Genomic DNA, 26,260 nt, shown 5'->3' with positions numbered 1-26,260 from the left:
GACAGTCTATAAGTGGCATGGCCTTTTTTATTTGAAAAAAGTGATAATCATGCTCATTTTAGAAAATTTTGAAAATTCGTATAAGCAAAAACAGAGTTCCTGTGAGACTACCCTTAATAAATAACAACTTAAAATTTTGCTATATATCATTCTGATTTTTTTTCTATACACTAAGTATTTTATATAAATGGATCATGATGGGAAGTCAGGAAGGGAGTGATTAAGAGCCTAGGTTCTGGAGTGTGGCAGGTTTGGTGATGAATCTTAGCTTTATCCCTTACTAGATGTTTGGCTTTCAGAACATAACTTCACCTCTATAACCTTAATTATCTCATCTATAAAATGAAAATAATGCTGTTTGCAACATAGGGTTGTTTTAAGGTTTAAATTTTAAAATGCATGTGAATCACTTACCACATTGTTAAAAATATAAGAAATGATCACTACATGTTAGCTACTATTACTAAACTATATAATATTTTAACCTATCATTCATTTACTAACATGAACATCTTTCTATGCCATAAACATCTTTACATGTTTTTAAATTATCTTCTACAACATTAATGTCAAGTATTGCTCAGTATTCTAATTTTGGGGTATAGCATACTTTTTTCCACTGTCCCTATTTTGGACATTTTAGTTATCTCATATTTCCTAGTTTTAAAAATAATGATGTGATAATCCTCTGGAAGTTAAATGTTTTAGAGTCTTCATATAGATATTCATATGGATATCATGAAGAGATCATTTTTACATCTTCATGAATTCAATTTAATGGTATTCTGGAAGAAACAATTTTTAGCATTTGCATTTGACTGAGTTACTGACACTTATTTAAAATTATGAATGTAAAGTTTGAAAAGTCAACAGTATTGAATCTTTAAAAGTATTGCACTATGAGGCACTAAATATTGAGGATCAACCCTAGTCTACCACTTTATAACTTTGTGAGAACTAGTAGACCTCAGTTTTTATGTCTGTAACATCATGATATTAAATTAAGTAGCCTCTAAAGTCCCTAAGCCTATAATTCTGTTCTTTTGAACTAGATTTCTACACTGACTAAATAAATATTATCATTCTTTTACCCTTCTCTCTGATATTATGTTACTGTCCAATTATTTATTTTATCTTTTGCATTTCATGCTACTTCATAAAGTTAGAGATTATCAACTGAAAATGTTCTGGCTTCATTTAAGATTTTTCTCGTTTAGGTCAAACTTGTCTCTGTGAAATAGAATATTGACTTCTCTTGCTATCCACTTTCATTTTTTTCAAGTTATAGGAAGTGAGAACTGTAGAAATATAAGGAATAGTGAAATTAAAAATACTAGCTTTCTGTTTAATTTCATACTTTAATTTAATTTTAATTTAACTTTGATTCCTATAAACTTCTTTTTATAGGTTTGGGGTATTTTTTGTACAAAGACAGCCCAACAAAAATAATCTATGCCATCATTATTTCAGCAGCAGAATTGATTAAATATAGCCATGATTCAAATCTATATATTTAACTGACCATGTCTCATTCATGACTTTAATAGAGAGCATCTCCCAAACTAAACTATTTTTAGGTCTTTATATTTTAAAATGATACATAATCTAAAATTAGTCATGCATTTTCTTGCCCAAAACTTCAGGTTTATCTGCTCTCCCTTATTCTACTTGTATTAAAGAGAAAGCACACATTAATTCAGAAATTCATTCTGTGAATATTTTTTAGTGCATATTATATCAAATACTGTGCTAGGTGTTGGGAATATAGCAATGGATAGACTTATTAATCCTGATCTCAAGGATCTTATAGTGGAGCTGATGTGAAAAAAAAAATTTTTTTTACAACAGATCTATCAAAGGTTTGATAGCCTAAAAGAGCTCCTCTAATCTTGTAGGAAAAAAAAGAAAGGAAGAAAATGAGTAAAGGACAGGAACAACCATTTCATTAAAAGAAATAAATTTAGCAAAGAATGTGTCAAAAAAATTTACCCTCACTGGAAGTCTATTAAAAATTAAAAACAATAAAAATTTTGCAATCAAATTGATAACTATTTTTAAATTATAATCATCATTGCTATAGTGAGCAGTGACATGCATATTCCTAAACACTAGTAGGAATATAAATTTGTGTAACCTTGCAAGCAAAACATAGGTATAAGCTTAAACTTTATTATGTTTTAACCAATAATTTTATTTCCAGAATTTTTTTCAATGCAAATTATCAAAGAGGGCAATAAAGACTTATGTATAAGATTATTTATCACAGCATTATTCATATTCATGAAAATCAGAACCAACATTAATGTCTATGGTTATGTAATATGTGTGTGTGTGTGTGTGTATATATATATATATGAGTTATTAATATAACCTAGAAAATCATACCCTAAAGAATATTTAATGGCTTGGAAGATGCTCCAAATAAAATATGTAGTTAAAAAAAGTAGTAAACAAAACTACATAGATATTAAATTACAGATTATTTAATAATTACATTACTTTTTAAACCAGAAAAATATAAGTTTTTGTTTGTTTCGTTATTTAAATAGGATCTGGTAATGACAGGGATGGTTTTGCCTCCTTTTCAGATTTATGACAAATCTTCATTAAGCCAACAATTTATTTATTTTTATAACTGTATTTATACCAGAGCATTGTTATATCCGTTCTGTCCTTAATCTTGCTGGGTAGAATATTATATTTCAATGAAAATTTGAAAATAAACTTTTTTTGATCACATACAGAAGTAATAAATGATTCTTAAGAACATATACTGTGCTGTTAAAAAGTTATCTTTTTCAGAGTGTCTAATAACTTTTATACCACACCTGTGATTGGCTTTATAATTTCTTTTTAGACAGATATGAAATCTGGGGGAAAAAAGAACATGGAGTGAATTACTCTCTGGCTAGTGAGCAGGAAATAACTTGCTTAAAAATCTAATACTGTATAGATTATACTATTTTGGAATCAGAGCTGCTATAGAAACTTAAGGGTCAGAATGATAGATTCATAATAAAATATAAATCATCTCAAATATTAATAAACCATTAGAAATCAGAGCCTTTGAAATAAAGGATTTCCTAAGTATAATTTTTTTTTGTAAGGGGGTGGGGCAGTGGTGGATCTGTGACTTGCTACCAAGATTCTAATTTTTGACTTCTCAGTTCTTCATTATTCTTTGCAACTATTTCTTTGATCTTCTGTATTCTTTTATTGGTTTAGTTTATAATCAGATTGCCTTTGTCCAAAAATGCATTAGAGTATTTATTATTCCTTGATACACTCATAGAATTGCTGCTTCTCTTTTATTTCTTTCTTCCCTCTTTTTTACTTGCCTCAGTAAATCACGAAACAGAATTGTTTTATGGTGTTTTATTGAAAGGGCTGAACTATAGTGAATTGAAATATTAACTAGATCTCAGAAAGAATTTATTTATTTATAAGCATTTGTTTAATTTTGAGTTCTCAAGTAAAACTTTTTTTAAAAACCTCCTTCAGTCATAACTACCAGAAGCAATTTTTAGCTGTACCGATACAACTGGGTGATATTGGTTGGAAGATAAACAATTTCTAAGAAAAATTTTTATTTCCTGTCATTGATACCTATGCTTTTTTAAGAAGTGGCATAATAAAATGAGGTTCAATATGTTTCTCTCTCAGGGTAGTTTTGAATGTAGATTAGATAATTCTGAAAATAAAACAATTCAGCCCCTAAGGCAAAAAAAGAAACAGAAATGTTTAATCTATACAATCTTAATCTAAATCAATACAAAATATATCATTAGTGACAGAGGAGACATCTACATTAGTCATTCCACAGATGAGAATCTAAATTTAATGAAGAGAACTGAGAGCCAGAGAATTTAATACCAGCTGTGCTTTTTTTTTTCCTGATATGTCTCCAGAAAGCTACTGAATCTCTCTAAGACCTGAGTTCTCTCATCAATAAAACAAATGCACAAAATACATAAACTTTTTTCACAATTTTTCACAGACATCTTATAACTGAAGAGAAGTGTTAATGCATCCCCCTGCAATATGGGCTCCTACCTTAATGTGGCTTCTACAAGCCTAAAATTTCCTTGAGGTTTTATGTTTCATTTCAAAAATTAATAGAAAGCTGGTTTTCTACTCCAAAATCCATGTTTGCCTATAAAAGTATTATGCTTACAGCTACTTACTGTTGGTGAGAGAAATGAGGGTGAGGTGGGATAATTTTCTACTTTCTTAATAATGGAAATAATTTTACAATGAGCCAAGTTTTGAAGAACTGAGCCAAATCAAAGGGAATCAACAACCCATACTGTATTGCATCCAGGCAGTTTCTTTTGTTGCAAGAATTCAAGCTCTTACTTTAAAAAAAAAAAAGGTGAATACAAATGGCAGTCATTTCACTACTTTACAGACCACATCCTGGTAATTAATCCCTGAGGATAGATTACTGAGTAATTAAGCCTTGAAGAAATATTCCCAGAATTTTACAAAAGAGGTGATACAGTGCAGTCTTTTCAGATAATTTTTAATGGATATCTTGTTAAATATATTCTAGCTGAGAGGGTGAATAGAAGATTGAAATGACTTACATCCTCTGATTTGTGTCTTTTACAGTCTCAGTAAAATATTTATAAAAGGATTTCTTCAGGGTAAAAAAATTGTTAGTGATAAAAGTTTTTGTTTTGCAACTAACATTTTAGTTTTTGATATATATAAATAATCTCAACTGTCCCATAATCCCTCCAGTTTTTTTTACATCAAATTCTCAAACTTCACTTATATTGCAATGATCCTATATGTAATATCAACATTCGCAGTTTAACCTTTCTTAGTTATTGATAATGTTTAGCCCCATAGAAAAATATGTATAAAGTTAGATAATGGTATGAGGCTTTTATAATTATCATGAAGAGTATATTTCATCTTATCCAAATTTTAATCTTTTATGATTTCTCTTAAATTCTAATCAAAGAAAAATAAAAATCAGGTATCTGGATTAGCTGTGAATTTCTTTTATTTATACTACTCTGTCATAATTGCTGATTAAAGGTTGACTAGAATAAATGAGAGCATTACATTTTAAAATTATTTATTTGACTTTTCTCTACAACTCGAATTTTAGTTTATGAGAAATCTTTTTCAAATTCTTTCTGAAGTTTTTCAGTATTAGGCATTATTACCTGGTTCACAAGCCACAAAAAAAAAATCACATGACTCTTAAATGACAACAACTTCTGACTTTGATAACCACATTGATTTTCTAAAGCTTTCCTCTTATGATAATTAAGAATTTACAAAATCAGATTTAAAGATGAAGCATTGACAGATGAGCTGTGTGCTCTAAAACCCTTGTTTAAATTAGTATTACAGTCTGTTTTTCACATTCAGAGTTCAATGGTGACTATCTTTTCTCTTCTTATGTTTCATTCTTTCATTCTGTACTTGCAATTGCATTGTGAACTGAAATGATTTAGGAAAAAATTCTTTTATACATCAATATATTAACATAAAATTTCTTCCATTAATGAGATAGACACACAGACAGGGACATATATACATATACATCCTCTCATAAGCATCAGTTTTTTTCCCCAACCCATTTATTTCCAGGCCTATAAAAGGAATACAGCTTTAAAGTAGAAATCAGAAACTGGATTTTGGCTGTTAATTTGTCATTAACATCCTATGTAACATTGAAGAAACTACCTCATGTTGCTGGATTTGATGTAATGTTAAGCTTTCTAGAAATAAAAAATAATGTAGAAAATTGTGTTCACTTGTTACTATATAACAGTTCTGAAAGTGTTCAGTTTCTGAAAGTTTTCAGAAATCAGCATAAGGCATTAGACTTTTTATTGGAAAATAGCTTTTGATATAAAGATGTTCTCTGATATCAAAGTAAACAGCACAAGAAAATGACTAGATATTATGAACTCAGTGTTCATCCAGAGGCCCATTCATATAGAGAGAGTGTTGCCATTCTAACTACTATCCATTGTTTCTAAATTTGAGAATTCTGTTAAACTAAGAATAAGAATCAGCGATTATCTTTAGGATATAGCATTTAGTTAATGTTGAAGAATTACTAAAAACTATTTATATCAAGTAAAACCAAAAGTTACAATTCTTACGGACCAAGATGCATTTGTTTCAAGGTGAAAATTTAATTTTCTCAGTATTATTTCTAAGCAATCTCCATATACTATCAGAGATGTCCTAAAGGGGATAAGACAATCTATAGCCTGCCTCCAGGAACTATAATTTTGTAGCATGGTCAGATTTCTTATTTTTCCTGGGGACTTCAACACTGGGAATTTGGCATCAAACTGATACTTCCTCCTAATACAAACAGGAGTATCACAGCTAACTTGGAGACCATCATTCTGCACGTGTAGGAATCCATAATGTAAAAGCACTTGGTCTGAAGCTTCCTTCCACTCTTCCCCTACCCTGTTTTTGATTTGTCTTCCTCCTTAACCAAAATACTAGTTATTGTTACAACTCTATTAAAAAACAAAGGAATTTCTACTTTATATCTCATCTAATGAAACACTTTGTGTCAAGAATCTTCCTTTCCTCTTTTACAGTGTTGCAAAACAAGTTTTTTAAATAGCAGTTTTACTTTCCTTTTTTGCTATCTTACCCAAGAGGAAAATTCAGCTGAAATAACAGAAAGCTTTCAGGGAGTGAATGTATCTAACATTGGTCTGGCATTAAAATTTTCTGGTTGGGCAGCAAAGTTGTTTAATTGGGAATCTCAGTGACAGCTGAACAACCTCAGTGCTTGTGTTAGCAAGCAGAGGAGCTTCACTCTGTCACCTATCAAGAATGATGCTTGTCAGGACTGGTCTTTCCACTTAAAAATCACTCATATTTCTAATGATACCATTGGTATTTTCTGATATTACAGTGAAATAGATACTGAAAGAGATGAAGTTTTCTGTGTAGGTATATTTGTAATTCTTTGTTTTTCATAAACCAAATGCAAATGTAACACTACTCCAGATACTGCTTCATCAGAAGTCCCCAAGATAATCAAAAGTAAGTGTGCATTTCCTCATCTTAGGAATAGTGTCATAGCAAAGATTGAATTCTAGTGACCAGCCTATTTGTAGAGCATGTCATATAGCCTCTGGGTTAGTTAACTCCTTGGCCTCCTAAGACGTACCTCAAGGAGTCAATTGATGTTTTTGCATGTATTACTTACTAATGTTTAGAAAAATTTTTAAGTTCACTTTTTCTTTATTCTGTCTTTTTTACCCATCTTCCCTCATTGTAGCAAATTAGACGACCGGATGAAAGCAAAGGAGTTGCTAGTAGAGTTGGATCCCTCAAAGTAAATATGTTTCTAACATTTTTTGGCAAGATTTCGTCTATAGCCTACACTTCTTCCTTTTTGGAGGGTGGTGGGCGGAAAGGGGCTTTTTCCATTTTTCACCATCCCATTTTGTTTTATTTTAATATTTTTATTGGCTGTTGGGTCATATTTTTTTGTTTGTTTCAGCTACACATAGAGCAACCAGCTGAAGGCAAGCTGCCAAATAACTAGCTTTGAATGGCACCAGAAACAAGAGAAGGGCTAACTGCCTCATTACAGGTGCCTATAATTTGGGGTTCTAGAGTAAACCGTTCCTCTGATTGATGTCACTGACTATGTGTTAAGTTCCTGTTACATGGAAAACTAATATTTATTTTCAGAATATTATCTCCCGTTTTTAGTTTTTTGGTAAAAAGTAATCAAATGTTATTTTAGTGTCATTACCATTAGTAGTTCACTCCAGAAGAATAATTATTATGAGTTTAAAAACATGTATTATATATATAAACTTAAGAATTAGAAAGGAAAGGAATTTTATATGATGCTATTATAGTGGGCTCACATGTAGCTAATAGTATTTAAGCCCTTTTAATCAATCCCCTTTATTTTTTTAAAGTTAAAAAATTGATGTGACAATCAACAGAAACTGATATGTATCTAAATGTTTGCCCAATTGTGTATGTGGCCTACTAATACACCACTTAAAGATTTCTGATCTGATGGTCCCATTTGCTAGTTGTTAAATATCCATTTGGTCAGTATATCTTGGGCACTCAAGACTCTAACATTTAATCACAATGAAAAGGTAAATAAGTTATCACCCTAAGAAACACAGACATAGCCAATTAATCACTTTTAAAGCTGCCACCATAAATGCAGGTTAGAAAATTTGCTGAGTTTTAAAAATATGCAGAGGAATCTTCCCCCAAATTAACCACTTCTGTCTCAATCCCATTTGTCCTTACAGCAATAGTGACTGTTAAATTAATCAAAATAACATATAATTCACTGTACTGGGATGTGCTAAAATTCACTGACTACTTTGAGGCTAATATTAAGTCATTTTAAAATTTTACACACCTCCAGTTTATTTCCACTTAACAATTTATGAAGCACTAATTTCTGTACTCTTTCCTCTCCTTGCCTCTTCTGCCTTCTTAATTTTACTTTTTTGTTGTTGTTTATTTATCTGTGTGTGTGCACACACGAGTGCACATGGATGAGGGTGTGTCTGTATGTTTGTGTCCTTTATTCCAGACAAGCCATCTTCTCTGTTCTCTAGCACTGCTATATACTGGGTAGCATTTTTTTTTAATGTTATTTCACTAAGGATAATCAAAGGGGAAGGAAGTATTGATTATATGCCTATTTCCAAAATGAGGCCAACTAAAATTATTTAGTCAGAAAAATATGAGTTTATGTGTCTTGATGATATATCAGTAGCATTCCTCACTGTCTACCTGTGAGGTATCATATTTTAATTCTTTAAGGGACCATAAATCTATTATTGTTTAGACTATGGATTATAACTCAGATTCAAGTGAAAAGGTGCAGTTCCACAAAGCTTTTTGGAAATACTGATAGTGAAATGAAAATAAAATGGCATCCGTAACTGCAGCAGTGTCTGCTGTAAACTGAATTGTGTGTACGAGTGAGCGTGTGTTTAATTATCTGTAAGTTCAGCTTTTGGATGTATAGAACTTCAAGTTATAATTGTCTGTTTATTGTTTCTAAGTGTATATACAGTATGATTATGTGTATACACATATATATGTATAAGAACAAAAGCTACGTTTTAGAGTTCAGTTTACTTTAATATGGATGCAGCCTTAAATCAAAAAGTGTGTTTGGGAAAGAAAGGCAAATTTCCTAATTTTAAAATATCTTTATTCCATATTTCTACCAAATAGAAAAGTTGAAATCCTCTCTAGGGGATTATAAGGATAGCTATAGTATTTATTTTCTCTAAAACTTGGGGGAGAAAAGATTCTGTAATTAAAATAAAATATTGTCTTCCTAGTCATGGTTTATTGAGCATGTATTCTTGCACTATAAAAAGAACTTTGATGTTTTGAAATGTTTGCTAAAGACAGTGAGAAATGTATAATGCTGTGATCTTATTTTTAAAAGGAAAAAGGAAAACTGAAAAGAGAACAAGTTGCTTTTTCAATTCATTTTCTGATGTTTACATGTAGCTCCATCGAAAGCTGGAGGAGCTCAGAGATCACCTAGAAGGCAATGTGAAAGGATACTCTCTCAGAGTAAATGTACGATTTCACTCGGTGATTTTTTTTTTCCTAAACTTCTGCTGGCTGGTAATTCCAAATCTGATTGGTTTGTCCTCTCATCTCCATCTTTTTGACTTTCTGTCTCTTTTCTCCCTATCTTTTTCTTTCTTTTCTAGCTGCAGCTTCATGCTCACATTTATGAAATAAAGATTAAATTGGCAGGGTAGAAGACCTTTAAACCACATTAACATTGCATTTGATTTAATAACATTCTGGCTCCAATGCAAAATAAAAACTTTTTTTTTTCAAAATCTGTGTTTCTTATACAATTGTGTAATTTTCTGAGGATCTTTTCATGAGACTTCATTTGGAGCTTTTCCATTGACTCTGTCTTCTGCTCCTTGTTGGATATGTCAGCAGGATTTTAAAGTATGATCTGGATCCAAGTGATAAAGCCTTGATGGTTCAATTTCCATTGTCAAGGAAAATGATCAATGTCAGAATGTCACTATAGGTAATCTGGAAAGCTGACACTTTTTTTTCTGAGTTAATTGATTTCTCTTAGCTCAGACTCTTTGGGAATAACTATAAGATATCATTTTTTTGTTTAAAAATAAGAAAATTAGGCAGCAAGAATTTTCACTAGGAATACCATTTTGTAACATCTTACAGATACTTGAGATAATGGCTAATATACCTAGGACAACACTTTGAAGAAGAAAATACCTTAGAGCCCCTCAATACTGTACATACATCATATAGGGATATTAACAGTAGTATTTTTTTGACTGATAGTTCACACTCAGAATTCTTGGTCCTTCTCCTGAATGTATCTTTTCAAGATAAATGGAATTAAAATCTCTAGAATGGTATATGGTATAAATATGACAGAAGAAAAGCTAAAATATTGCAGTAAATAATTTCTGGCTGTATTTAACCACCTATTCCTGGGGTGTTAAAAAAAAAAGTTCCTATGAATTCTAGCCCTGATTTACTTCTCCCAAAATTATTGCCATACACTTAATTCATGTTGCCGTAATAGTTTTGTTATAGAGGATAGAATAAAAAATATTGATATAATAATTCTCTGGTTTGTCAGCTTTATTTTTAATTATATATCACATATAGTTATATATATCTCTTCATTAAATTTCTGATTTCTAAAGTTCAAAGTTTTTATTAATATCAATCGTTAAATTCAGATAGCTAAACAGAGTAGGAAATTTATGTCTCATTTTTCTACTTCTTTCTTTTGAATCAGTCCTTCTTTTCAAGTGTATTCTTAAGAGTATTTGAAAGATCATCTACAATCACCCAAGGAATCTGTTTCACTATTTTAAAAAGCTTTTTTAAGATTAGTATGAATTTTATGGTTGAATCAGTCTAGATATACCTGGATGATATTCTAGAAACTTCTAAAAAGTTTCTGATAATGTATGTGTTTAGTGCTGTACTCTTCCCTAGCCAGTCTTGAGAAATGATATTATTTTTCTTTCAATCAAACCAAGACCAGAAAGCTGAGGCTTGCTAAGGTCTATATGATAGGAAGTTAGAGTTAAATTAGGGTTAAATTGAAAGTTCTGTGCTTTGAAAATTGGGTTTTCTCATGCCACTCTTCAATTTCTTTTTTTCAATACCTATACTGCATGGTGGAGTACCTAATAACTAATCTCAATGTCTTCATCTTTTGTTTCATTTCACTGGGTCACACTTTGCTCTGATTACTTTTTTTCTAAAAAGATTGAATATAAAGAATATCATTCTAAGATTCTCATTAGCTAGAAAAATATAAAAAAAAACAAAAAAATAAACTATCAAAAGGCAAATAATATCTTCTCTACAGAGTTCAGCTAAGAAAAGATACAAATCAAATGCTTAGCTGAATGTTCACTTTCTCTCCTTTCCTTTAATTCTCATTACCCCAGAATTCCTTAAAATATCCCTTTGTATCTTAAAAATTATTGCTTTGAAGCAGAATAAAGTTATTCTCAGTACCATAAGCTATATAAACAGATTTTGTTTCTAAAATGAGATAAATTGGCATGTAGCATCCATTCCATTTTGTGAAAATTTATTGTAGATGTCCACAGACAAGAGCAGGTATGTGGGTATCTTTTAATTCATTGAAACATTGCTAAATATTTCAATAAGATGAAAGGTTCAGAACAAAGTTGCTACTTAAATATTTTATTTAATAGTTGAAGAAGGTGAGACATCATTCACAAGTTTGTGATAAGGATTTAATTAACTCATTAATGCTTCCATTGGTATCATCCATATGATGTATTTTTTAGAGAAGATAGAACCCTGCATTTTGATTTATTATGTATAATCAATGATATAAAGTAGAATATTCTGTTAAGTAATTTTTAGACTATTACTAAATTTTATTTATTTCTCATATGAAGACATTTCTTTATTTTACATGGACTCTTCTATAGCAAAAAGTAGGATGATTAGATTCTTGAATTCTAAATTAAGAATGCATTCTCTTTTTCTGCATATTGTACAAAGCGAAAGTATTCTGAACCCTAAATGGGTTTTTAATAATTTTAATAATAGAAAAAATATCACCTTGTAACTAAATAAAGTTTGCTTAATTTAATGAAGAATAAAACCACATAAAGAAAAAAATTAATTTTCCATGTAATCAAATGCATGGATTTAGTAAGAAGAATATATAAGTCAGACAGAGAAAGATAAATACTGTGTGATATTACTTTTATGTGGAATCTAAAAACTATAACAAACTAGTGAATATAACAAAAAAGAAGCAGACTCACAGATACAGAGAACAAACTAGTGGTTACCAGAGGGGAGAGAGGGAGCAATATAAGAGTAGGGGATTAAGAGATATAAACTATTTGTATAAAATAAACTACAAAGATACATTATAGACACAGGAAATGTAGCCAATATTTTATAATAACTATAAATGGAGTATAACCTTTAAAAATTGTGAATTACTGTATCATACATCTGTAATTTATAGAATATTGTACATCACCTATACATCAATAAATAAATAAATAATTCACAAGATTGAAGAACAGTGCAGACAGTGTTCAGAATTGGAAAACAAGATAATGCAAACGAATCCTTTGTTTAATATACATCAAGGTAAATTTATAATATTGAAGTTAATTCATTAAAGAGCAGTGGGTCCCTGGAGAACTTGAATGTTAAAACATTAACAAAAAAGTAGATAAATGCTCATGAAATAAAGACAAATAGGAAAAAAAGAAAGGAGAGGAATAAAAATACCTCAAAGCCACAAATTTTGTGTTTTCACTCAGCCTATGTAATATGATGGTAAATTTCCATTCAGCTACAAATATATACAGATTAGTTTTGGGTAACCAAATGTGTTAATTTTTTTTTTTCCAGATGTGTTAATTTTTTAAAGGCTTTAACATACACAGGGAAGATGACTTAGGGAGATAGATTATTGATGTATAAGTGAACTAAGAAGAAAGATAATGAAGTAGACGAAATATAGGTACCTGCTATACTAACACACAAAAAAAGGGATGGTATTATTTGAAGTGGAAAAAGTTAAGGGAGGAGTTATCACTTAAAATAAGGCTGTATTTTTATTAAGTTTAAGAAAAATGTTTGAATTAAGTCAGAAAGCAATGTCTTTTGAAGAGTGGTTTTTAAATATTTAATAATTTCTTGAATGCCAAAATAAGACTAGTATGAAATAGGGTAATATAAATAATGAATTAGATGGCTGTGATTTTATAGATCTTTTAATATCAATATTTTCATTCCAGCCTTAGTTTTGAACTAACTCTTTTTACATTGTCAAAGAATTTTCTTTGGATTTTTTGTACTTTTTTATTCATTGAGTTAATGCTGTAATTCAGAGGTCAACAAACTACAGTCCTCAGGCCAAATCCTGTTTCTCTTTTGTGGGTCTTTTGTGAGCCCATGAGCTAGGAATGAGTTTTGCATTTTTTAAGTGATTGGGGGAAGGCAGTGGAATCAAAAGAACATCATTTTGTTACATGTGGAAAATTATATAAAATTGAAATTTCAGTGTCCAGAAATAAAGTTTTATTAAAACATAGCCATACTCTTTTTCATTTGCATTTAGTCTATGGTTGCTTTTGTACTACAATGGCAAAGTTGAGCAGTTGTAGCAAAGACCATATGGCACATAAAGCCTAAAATATTTACTATCTGACTGTTTACAGAAAAAGTTTGCCAATACTTTCTAGAACGGGTTAGTGTGTCAAGATGACATTGACAAAGAAATGGTTATAATAGGGGCTGTAATTATAGGGCTGTATAATAGGGGCTGAAATTATCTTTGTTTTAGAGATTGAGAAAAGGAAAGCTGCACATTTTGGGGGGGGGGTTCAGATTATTCTGCATGGAACATGTGCTTAAAAGAGTTGATCCCCTGAAATTTTCTACCTTTACATTTTTAGTCTTCCTTTTTACATTGTTTTTTCTAGCTACTCTTTCTTCATATGCAAAACACACACACATGCCCACAAAGTAAACAGTGTTACTATTAAACCCTTCGAATATAGAACTATCATATGGATAAAGTATAGATTATAAATTCCTCTTCTTTGGAGGACCTCTTACAGAGACTTAGAGTATAAAGATAAATTTCATTCTTGCTCCTTAAACTTTTTAAAAATGTGTTTTTATTTTGCTGTACACGTTGCATTTTTCTGTTTATTACTTCCTTGCATCTTAATAAAGATATTTCCCCTGGAAACCATAATCAGCTTTTGATTTCTACTACATTTCCTATTTGACCTTACCTAAACTCATACCTTCTATAGAAAGTTTCATTTAACTGTCATATCTTAATATAGCACTTAAAAATCTAAAAGGTGTCTACACTGAATCAGTCAACTTTGAGGTGATGAAGAACAGCTGGAACGTTAGATAAATAATCTTTCAGTAGCTTTTAAATGAGTAAACATCAGTTTGTTTGCATACTTTTTCTTTAAGCAAATGTCAATGTTTCTTTGTTCTAGTGTATAGAACATTGAGCCTCCTAAGTCCTCCTATTTTAACATTTTGGCATTTACTCATACTAATAATATGTGTTTATTTACTGTTTAATTCATAATAATTATGTAACATCCTGAGTATCTTGGTAGATGATGTCTTATAAATATGACCTGATTACAATAATAATGAAGATGACAGTAAACAACTTTTAGGATTATCTCTTTGGAATATGGGCTAATTTGCTGCCTTTCATTTTATTAGAATTCATTTAACATGTAAAGTTAGTTAATACAATGTGAAGATTCAGTTCTACTGAAAAATAACAAAATCTGTCTTGTGCTTTGAACATCTAATAACCTATAAAATTGCCTACAGTAGCCTAAGGCATCATTGGGATTGGAAATGACACATCTGTGAGGTGTTTAATGCTTACTGCAGAATTACCCTTCTCAGAATTGACTTTAATACAAAAATGAGGTACTAATAAAAGAACTTGACAAGTAAATTTCCCTAGTAATTGAAAAGGGAGAGAAGTGAGGGGGAAAAATATAAGACTTAAATTTTATTTTGAAAGATAAAAATTTTCCATTTTGTGGGTATAATTATAGAAACAGAACAAACATGCAGAGGAAGACTTTCTTAGAACTAGTATCTTGCTAAAGAAAATCAGATGTATATGTGATTGAAAGAAAGGTTTAATTTCTTAATATGTTTAGAACTAATATTTTAGAAACTGCTTCACAGTGACCCATTAAGTGGCAGTGATACATTTTATCACAAGTTTATGTGATGGTAAGTGTATAAAATCTTCTGAATATATTTCACACAGTTCAGTTTTTGAGGGTAGAAGAAAAGGAGTTTGTATATTCATTCATTGAGTAAACCCTTAAAGAGTGCCTACTACATTTCACTATGCTGGGTGCTGGAAATACACTTAAAAAACAAACCAGATAATAACAGCATTTCTGATTCCTCCACTGTGCCATCTTCTTCTATACCTTCATTTCCCCACCCTAACTTTGTATTTTGGAACTTTATGAGGAATTTATAAGTAGAAAATGCATACTTAACTATTTAGCTCACATGGCATTGTGACAACCTAATGTAAAAGAGGCCACACAGTTGCATGTGGCAGTGTGACAATCTAGAAAGTAAGAACAGGCCAGAAAATTATCAGTTCAAAGTCATGAAGATTAAACATGATTTTAAGTATAAAATAGCTGTTTTTAACAATCAGTGAAACATTCTGATAAAAGATAGGTCTGAAGAAGAGTTTTTTTAATATCTTTTTGGTGTTGCATTTGGCTTATTTATTTATTTATGGACATTCAGTAATACTAAATAGATTCAGTACTGAGAATGAACTAGTAGGAACAGGAAGTCAGAATCAGAATACTGAGCTGGCTTTGGTGCCCTCTTTAAAGAGTAATACGAAGATATACAGTACAGTCATTCTATAAATAATCTCATATATAGTTTGCTAATGTTGAACCAGTGAGACCACCACAGGAAAAAGTGACCACTGTTCTGCTTTTCTGTTAACCTTAAATGAACATCTTCTTAGCAATATTATACCAGATTCTGATGAGGGGAAATCATCTCCGTCATGGATTTTTTTTTCTAAGCCAGGTATTTTTTTATCCCAAGGTTCTCCTCAAATAGTATGAACCTTCAGATTCCAAGCTCAAATGACTGTTTATAAGGCTATTTTATTATCTGGCAAATGTGTTGGTGATGGAGCCTTCTAAACTTCTGAGACCCTTACTGTGCATCATTTCCTCTTTAACAGTGTTTTCTTTTCCCCACTGCAAAACCAGGCTCGGCTTCCCTCGTGCTCATCTACCTATAGTGTATCTGAGGTATACTTTGCACGTGTTTTCTTATATGGTCAACAACATGCTCGCCCTCACCATTCTTCTATTTTATTTTCCTTTTGCCTTAATTTATTTTGCCTTGCACTTTGCATTTGGCTGAAAGGGATGAGGGTACCAAAGGGGAAAAGTTAGCTGTTTTAGGGGAAAAATCCTATATTTTCTGAGTAACTTTTTTTGGGCAGTTACTATATCACATTGAAATGGTTAAAGCCCAAATAGCCAATCTGAGTGTTGCCACTAACTTAATTCCATTAAGATTTCTTTGAACCAAGTAATTTATTATTAAACTCACACTGGCTAACAACAGAGATTCCAGTTTACAGACCCATGTAGGTCTGTCTCTAGTAGCCAAAGATTTACATTAATTTAGCGACAATCTTAACTCATTAATCATGGACACAGGAAAGCATCCACATTGATTACTAAATGAAAAGTTAATATGATTCCCTTATTTTTATATAAAATAGAAGATTCATTCCCTTTTTAAAACTGATTAGGTTACTTAGGAAAATAGTCTCCTTGGTATTTTGTATTTATATAAGGTTTTTATAATCTACAAGAGCTTATCACTCATAAGATTCGTGTCCTTTTAACAAAATATTTCAAGTGAATTTTGAGCTATGTTCTTTGCCTTTTTAGGTGGTGAATTTCTCATTCTTATTATGTTAAGCCATAGCATAAATGGGTTTTCTGGTTTTATAAAGCAGAATCACTAAAATATTATTAGCAGACTAAATATCCTTTAAGTCTCCTTTTCAAAGTAGGAGCACTTTTGAGTAGCTAAGAGAAGAGTGTATGTACTTCAAAATATGACTAGTAAATAACAGGACTTTAATAGCCTGTCAATTTTAAGATCTTAATTTTTTACTTTACAGACATAAGATATTGCTACACATATTTACTTTGTGTGGGCGACTATAACTGTTACGTGCAGACTACTGTTGTCAGCTTAATTATGATCACAGAAATATTACCTCAGAATGTCATGCAAAAAGCAGAAAGATGGCACTATCTAAAATACCAGGTAGTGTGTACAGAATCACAGGCAGAATATCATCTTTTGACTTTACAATTTTATGAAAAGATTTGAAAGGAATAGCATTGCTAAACCCATAGCCTCACAGAGTTGAACTTACTGAGTCAGTAGAATTACAGCCATCTTTAATTTTTTCATTTGTAAGTTGCAGCTGTTAAAGATTCTTTTTCTCTTAAAACTGATTTTGTGGAGAATTGATTTCCTCGTGAAATACGTATTTATAGGGAGAAGCAAAGTAATGAAACACAAGCCGAATTACTTACGATATCAGCAAAGACATTTGAAAGAGAAGATTGATATCATCTCATCACCACATTTTCCTTAGGTCCTTCCTTAATTCCCCAGGATTGTGATTCCCAGTTTTAAAAATATATAACCCATTTCTTTCTGCCACTTCATCCAGGCAATTCTCCATTTCCCATGAGAGTGTTTAAGAAGTCTCCCATTGGCATCATCTTCAGTCACAGTCTACAGCATCCATCAGGGTATTACTTTCTCTGTGACAGCATGTGTACAGGAGGGCTCTCAGGTTGGAATGTGGAACTGGCTTCTGGGGGGGACGGGGTTATGTATGCTGTGGCGTTTACTCTATAGCACTCAACTCTTAAATGAACTCTGGCTTCATCTAGATTTGTTTCTTTAATTGTGACACATGAACTTTATTTACTTGTCATGAAGTGAGTTTTTCCTTTTGTTATTTGTGGTAGGGTTTCTATATTGCACTAAATGCCACATCTCTATGGACTGCATAGGTGATGTTTATGTTTAATTTATGATACTATAAAGACCAATAGCATGAAGAACTCCTTGAGGAATCTAATATTCATGATAGTCCTCTGGACAAAAATAACCTTCCATAATTGTTTTCTTTTTTATTTTAAATTGGTAATTGTTTCACAAAATTTTAGACTATAAGCCTTAATAGTTAGAATTTCAAGGAATGTCCTTATGTTTCAGATTTTCATATGGAAGCCTCTTGATGGAACTGTTCATAAAGTGCATTATTTATTTTATATGATCACTGTGGAAGTAGCCAAACCTTCCATGCCTCAATCTCTTCTTCCCTTCACATTTACATCATCTTCATCTACCTCCACTGCTGAAGAAATAGGTCTCCAACTCTAATGTAACACATGAGCTTTACCAATTTAATGTCACTGTCTTCTGTGACATTCATGAAACCAAAAACAAAAAACAAAATCTTGTTCAAAAATGAATCTATTCATGAGTTGTGCAAGAACAAGATCATTTCTAACCTCACCTGGCTGATAATGCTCAGCAAATGTTACTCCATGTAGTTGATAGCCCCTTTGTTAAAACTACAATTCTCTTACTATGTGACAAGCTCTGTGTTTGGCATCTCATTTATCTTATCTCAATTAATCTTCAGTACAGCTCTGTTTGGAGAAGGTATTATTGTCATCTTCATTTTACAGAAGAGGAAACTAAATCTCAAAGAAATTAGACAATTTACCCAAAGTCACAAAAGCTGCCAAGTGAGTGGCAGAAAATTGTTTTCCTTTTTTTTTTTTCTTAAATACTTTCCACTGTTCAGAAGTTATTAAAAATCATCAGCACTTTGAATGGCATTCAGTAGTCTTGTATTTTCATAGCATGTATTTACCTGATTCAGGTTGATTATGTGGTTTAAGGCTTTCTCTTATGAGAGGATCCAGGTATATCTATAAGTTAAAAAGCTTTAATTCAAGTAAATATTAGAAAGATCTTGTGTAATTTATTATTTTTTCTCATATTTAGTCATTTAATAAATATTTATCGGGCACCTACTGTGCCTTATTTAAATATAATTATAATCTAGCTATTTCTTGATCTTTGAAATTGGCTTCATATTTAGAATGCATAAAATTTTATGAACGCAATGAAATCAGTGTCTTAGGTTGAGCACTATTGTTCATCTCTTCAAACCAAGTTAAAAAAAAAAGGGGGGGATGGAGAACTCGACTCCCAGATTTCTAACTAGTCTTCAACTTTGTTCCAGCAGTCTTCATTTTTTAAAATCCTTTGAAAACATTGCTTCAGAATTCCCTTAGTTTAAACCAAAGCCAGAATTAGTACTATCTCCTAGTAGAAATAGTGTTCTTTCTGACTTATTTGAAAAGCTAGAATGTACGTGCGATACAAATCTTTCATGATTTGTAACCAAGTCTAAACTAAAAAATAAATAAATAAACATCGAACCTTTAAAACCTTGTCTTTAATATCTTAGATTTCCCAGTAGCAAGATTGATTTAGATAATTTGAGATTTTGAAGTTAAATTGATTTTTCCTATTGATTGAACAGAGTCTGAAACTTATATATTTACTGAATGCTTAAGAAATTTTAGCTACCTAAAAAAATGGTGGCACTTTTAAGTTGTAACATGCAGAACAGCTACACTTCGAACTCTTAAATCCACTCTTATTACATCAGTTCTGATCTAAACAAATTTTGATTGACAGTTTAGAGCTTCTGCAAATGCAAGTTTCAGTTGAGTTGTAGATTAGATTCAAGGAAGGAAAAGGAGGAAGAAAAGAAGGAAAGAAGAGAGGGAAGAAAACAGAACTTTAAACACAATAGCATTTCCTGTTTCAAAAGGAAAAATGGGACCATTTTTTTAAATATCAGTAGAACCACAAACTGTTTAAATTTGGAAGAAACTAATACAGTAAAGATTCATAAGGCGATTATTCTACACTGTGAGAAGATTTTCTACTTTATAAAATCCTCACAGAAAATCTTTTAATAATTGATTTCTTATTTATTTCAATATAGTTGTTCATGATGTTCCACTCTTTCCTTTCACACTTATGTGAATTATTTTCATGCGGTTTGTATGTAATAGTTGGGAATTTGGAAATAGTGTGAAGAGATCTGTTAGAAATGTATCTTTTGAAAACTCTGCAACTGATGCTACCAAAGTGTCTTAACTCCTACCTCTCTGGAATCTTTATAAACGAATTGGAGTATTTGAATTGTTTCGGTCAAAATAAGAAAATGAAATATACATTTCTCTCTGGCATCCAAATAAGTGGCCAGCCATAAAGACAATGGGAAAGCACATGACTTCTCTTTGACAGGGATATTTGATAAATCTAAGCAAAACATTCTCGAAAAAAGAATTTAAAAGAATTGGTTGATCATTTTTGATAAAAGACAGTGGATATTTCCATCACAAAACAATTGTAGTTGACACTAATGAATTTCTGCTTATCCTCGCGGCCTCGTACTCTGGTCATTTGAAATACAAAAGAGGGTCATCAATGGAAGTTAGACGTGAGAATTCTAAACTTTAAGATGAGGAAATATTAATGCATTAATGCCCAGATAAAAAGTTTAAGAAGTTTTTGAGGTAAGTGTCTTAAAACTAAGATTTAAGCTATATATAATCTTTGAGAGAAGATACAGATATAGCTGGAGAGAGAGAGAGAGAGAGATAAGCAGGCAGGTAGAATCTCTTTTCCTTATGTGGAAATCCAGCTTTATGCAAATACAGATTATCTTATTGTCATGATGTTGTCATTTTTCCTATGATATAGAGAATTTACAAATAAAATTAATGAATTAGAGATGGATACTTGGAGCCCAAATATATATTGACTCTATAGTATGCATTAAAGTGACATGGCTCACTTGCATTCATACTTATATTTCTAGCTGCTATTTGAATGTCTTTTTATGCTTTCAAACTTAGTATATCCAACTCTGCTGTCTCAATCCCTTCTATCATGTTCTTAAAGCTTCCCAGCATAAAAATCTTCTAGTTATTTTTTATTCATCCTTACTTTTCATCTTTGACAGTGTGTCATTAAATTTTGTCATTTTTGTTATTTCTTCCTTTGAATTATTCTTACTCCTAATACCTACAGTGAACTTTGTAGCCAGATCCACTTTCGGATTCTGGCTTTACTGAGTATTGAACTTGGTGTGTCACATAGGAGGCACTCAAAAAATATTTGGGAATGGTGAGTGACTTTAAACAAATCAATCAACTTTTCTAAAGTTTATGAATTTTCCACCTCTGGGTATCAGGAAGAATTGATAGATAATTTATGTAAAATCTAGTACAGTATCTGGGACATAGTAAGCATAAATATAAATATCTATTTCATCTCTAACTTAGATGTTCTAAGCCCTAATCACCTTAGACTTGGAATACAGCAGTAGCTAAATTATTGGATTCCCTTTGTTTCCCTTCTTTCCTGTAATGTCAGACTAATCTCTAACTTTCCCATCTTTTCTTCACCTATATTATAATTGTCCCTCAAAACTGTGTTCATATATCCCAGCTCCAGGGAACCTTCTCTGATCATCTCCCTCATCCCCCACCCCCATCTGAGTTAGGAGCATCTCTTACATATCCCCATAGCAGTTTGTACTAAATTCTGTTACAGTAGTTATCATGGTGTATAGTAATTGTATGTTTTGTGTGTCTCTCTCTATTTTATTGTGAACTCCTGGAAACCAGAGGCTGCTTCCTTTTTAACTTATAATTCAACAGGCTAGATTAGTTTCGGGCAAACTGTAGATAGTAAGTATAGGTTGAATGAGTGACATTTAATTATACCCTAATTGCTATATCTTTAATAGTGTTCACTTTGTTACTAGATTATGAAACCTGGTTGAGTAAAGACATTGACTTCTTTATGTGATCTAGCACACAATTCACATTTAATAAACACATATTGACCAAATAGTGAGTTAGAACCCAGGCTCAAATATCTCATTATATATATATCAAATTTCCCTAAAATTGGTATGCATTTTTCTAATCACCTGAAATATATATTAATCTAGGTCTGGTACAACATCTTAATTCTATACTGCCTATGTCTACAGTCTACTCTGATGATCCATTTTTAAATAAATAACAGGGATAACTGGGTCACTTTTTCTTCAGTGTGGGCTCAATCAGTTATCCCAATCTCTACAACTTTAATTTCTTATTGACCTTGGATGTAATAGGAAAGAGGTGTCTCAAACTGTAGAATTGACTTTCTTGCTCTATTGTTGAAATTTGAAGTTTACGTTGAACAATGCAGCTTTGTTCTCTGTGACCCCAATCAGTCTCCTTGACATCTTGTTTGAAAAACACTGGGAACTAAAAGTGAAAAATCATGCTCTCATAAATCCAGATGGGAATTCACATGGAAATGAGAATTGGTACACAAGCAAAAAAAAAAAAAAAAAAAAATGGAAAGCTGAGGTTTATTGTTAAATCAGTAACAGTGTTTCTTGCTTAGCTTTCAACAAAATTGTAGTCAGAATGTAGTGTTATTGATTGATAAATAAGTTGTTTAGAGGCCTCATCTTCATCTATTACCAAGATACAAAGGGAGTATTGACAGGCAACTTAAATCAAAAGAAGGATCAACATACAAATTTCCAGTAGCTTTTTTTATTGCTCTGTATCCAATAGTGAGGGAAATTGACATCAAAGTGATTATTGTTTTACTCCACCATCTTTTTCTTCTTATGCCCTTCTGTACCACAGACCAGCACTGTGTCTCCATTTGTCTCTTCTGTATGGGAAATAATACCAGTGCATACTTGCACAGCTTTCTGTAAATTACAGAGGGTTGATGACTATTAAGCAGTTCATGGTCATGCTCTGCTGTGGTTCATACCCATAGATTTACAGACAGGTTTGGTTTACAACCAATCCTGCTCTAATTTGTAAAGATTCAGGTAATACTTTTTTTCTTGACCATTAGCGGTGTAAATTTTTTTTTACTTGTTCATAAAAATATCCATTTGCGTACAATAGAATATATAACCTGTACTTCAGCATATAGAATGACCTGTTTTCTCTAGTCACCTTTCCTGCACCCTGCACCCTGCACCCTCCTCACCCCTTGGAAAGCACTTCTCAACCAGAGTTCCTCATTTAAACCACAGAACAAGAAGTGATTTGTGTGGCTGTTTTCTCAAGCTCCTATGAAGATAGTGCCAGTCTAGATACATAAAAGAAAAGTTAATTCATTATATATAATGGATGTATAGGGCATCAGGGCTTAACTCTTTCCCAGAACTGAGAAAGATGTAGTAATTCTTTCTTTGCTTTTTAAGTAGCTCAGTGATTCTTGAAGCCATTTGTTATTTAAAGTCCTACTTAAAATTTCTTCTTTGGGAGTTCTCCCTATAACCTTATTCTTTGGATACTAGAATCTCTAAATAGCCCCATGCTTACAACATGAATCCAAGAGTTGAGAGTACGAGGCATGTTTTTATTTGAGTTTTTTAAAATAAACTTTTGATTTTTCTGAAAGGATCAAGTTTGACAAGCTTCTCACCATATTCTGAAGATGTTCATGCTTTGTCATTTATTAATATTTTATTGGTTTTCTCACACTATTGAAATAAACTTACTGAAGATCAACTTGGCATTGTGCTTAAAAGTTTGCGATTGGGCTAGATTTGAATCCAGCCTTAGATTTAAAACAAGCCCTGCCTCTTACTATCTTTGCAATCTTAAGCACTTGATTGTTAACATGTCTGCACTTCATATTTCTATAAAATGGGAGTGATGCCACTTTTTTGGATTCCTTATGGATTAAATTGCTTAATATTGCTTAGTGAAGAGCCTGATATGAATACTCAATATTTATTATTATTACTATTATTATTATTATTATTATTATTATTATTATTATTATTATTACCATCATCATCATCAAAACTGATTGTCATAATGAAGGCCCAAAGGTTAAGTTATTTTTAGTTTAAACTAACTCTGTCAGACATATACTACTTTAGTGACATAGTAAAATGTGTTTTTCATATGGTCATTAGCCACAACCTGACTGAAAAATCAATTATTTTAGTTCCATTATCAACTCAACCCAAGTTAACATCAATCCCTGTGCCACTCCTGCCCTGCTTCTTTTTCCTAATCATTGTCTAGTGTATTAAATGTGATATATATGAACATCTATCTATGAGATATCTTTCTTTTCATTGAACCAATTGATTGTCTTCTCCTGTTTTTATCTCATCTTTTTCCCCAAAATCACTTTCCTATTTAGTGGCTGGATAACTTATGCACATACACCCAGCCTCACTGAAGATTATGGCTAGAAAGAATAGTGCTTTTTTATTATAATTATTATTTTAGGGTAGGAAAAAGTTTCCCTTGACCCTCCTAAGGTCCCTGATTGGATCTGAAAATTAAACTGACAAAAACAGATTCACAGAAAAGAAGCATAGAACCTTATTTAATATAAGTTTTACATGACATAAGAGTCTTCATAAGGAAATTCAGAGTCAAGAAATAGTTAAACCTGAGTGCCATTATGCTAGGTTTGATGAGGAGTGGACAGTCATGGAAAAATATGGGGCAAATTTAGTAAGGTATGTTTATCTTAGTCTTGTTGTCCTTCTATCTCGGAGAAAAGGATGCTCCTTTCCTCAGGGTATAGGAAGGGCACCTCTCATTTGAGGGTCTTCTGACATTTTTCAAGGGAGAAGGGTGGAGGAAGGACAGAGAGACTTTCTTCTTTCTGCCATTTTCTCATATTTCTTTAGTTTAATTCAGTTTGCCAAGATGCCATATTTTGGGGTAGCATATCCTAAAGCCATTCATTATATTGCACTTGAGTTCCATTATATGTCATACTCTGCAGGGACTCACCAATTTATAAGTGGGCCACAGCACTTTCCAATTGAAACAACGTCATAAATGGTTACCAGATTTCTAGGCTAGTGTTCAAAATTTTATATAACCCTTAATAACCTGAAGTGGTGCTAAGATATGACTGAACTGAAGGTTAAATAGACATATGTGGATTAATGTAGAATCTGTGTAGTATTTATAACATTAATTCTTGGGAAAATGCATTTTAACCTCTAACAGAATCCAACTTACTCCAAGACATTTTTACCCTGGCAAATTCTGATTGGCAACAGGACCTTACATTCTGTTTTCTCCCTCTAACAGCTCAAATAGGACAACTTTAGAATACTTACTGTAGTGGAAAATAAAGGGAGAGGAAAACTCTGGCAATTTGGGGCAAGGACTTTTCCTCAGCATCATCAATCAGTGTTAGGTCAATGAATTTATAAATTAGATGTTTATATCAAGGGTTTATGCCTATATAGTTAAGTTTCAGTATATTTTCTATAGTATATTATTATTTCTAATACCTCTTTCTAGTGAATGCTGATTTTTCTGATGTATAAAATGCCTTCTGTGTCTTTAGTATCTTGTAAACAAGGTACAGGTCTTTGAACTAGCTGAACAAAGTGAAGCAAATATATGACTGAATTAAAAGAGCTGATTTCTACTGCCTGGTCTATTCGTGAGAAAGTTAATTTACAATGAATGTATCAAACAGGATTTTTAATCCTGTTAAAATATTAATGGTACAATTTTAAAGGAATTGGATCTTGATTATCTTGTGTGCATTTTGCTTTCTACATGAAAGTTCAGTTAGAGTGCCAAATGCAGATAAAAAACATACTTTGAGCTTGAAAGTCTTTAATGGATTTTGATGCCCTGAATTAATGTAAAAATTAAAATTGATATGATAGTTATTTTTACTTAATTGTTTATACTTTCAGTGCTGCTAACACTGTCAGTAAGTCATGATTAGTCATCAAGTGTCTCTTGAAATCTACACTGTGGAGTAGATATTACCATATTAGGTATAAAGAGAATATAGCAAAAATTAAATATGGAGCCCTACTTAAGGATTTTACAAATTGGAATGTTGTCTATTTTTTTAAATCATATTCTATGTATTTAGGCCGTGGTGTTTGAAAATATTACTAGAGGAAATGCCTTTGACTTTGAAAATTAAAGCTATTCAGTGTAGGATCAAAAATATCTCTAGG

General features: G+C 31.6%; 1 protein-coding gene across 6 annotated transcripts in view; it reads left to right on the top strand.

Moving 5' to 3' along the window:
- Positions 1 to 26,260, top strand: part of GPHN (gephyrin) — a 429,918-nt gene that overhangs the window by 254,686 nt on the left and 148,972 nt on the right. For 3 of the 6 annotated variants that reach the window (XM_010962279.3, XM_010962275.3, XM_074365373.1), the window contains one exon: positions 7,277 to 7,333. The exons of the other annotated variants lie outside the window; for them this stretch is intronic. In XM_010962279.3, the coding sequence (XP_010960581.1) occupies positions 7,277 to 7,333 (57 nt within the window). The remainder of the gene's footprint in view (positions 1 to 7,276; positions 7,334 to 26,260) is intronic. 6 annotated transcript variants of the gene reach the window in all.

The sequence above is a fragment of the Camelus bactrianus genome, chromosome 6 (assembly GCF_048773025.1).
Source record: "Camelus bactrianus isolate YW-2024 breed Bactrian camel chromosome 6, ASM4877302v1, whole genome shotgun sequence".
In the NCBI taxonomy this organism is placed as follows: Eukaryota; Metazoa; Chordata; class Mammalia; order Artiodactyla; family Camelidae; genus Camelus; species Camelus bactrianus.
The sequence above is the reverse complement of the archived record's forward strand: the minus strand, read 5'-3'. Positions and strand labels throughout refer to the sequence as shown.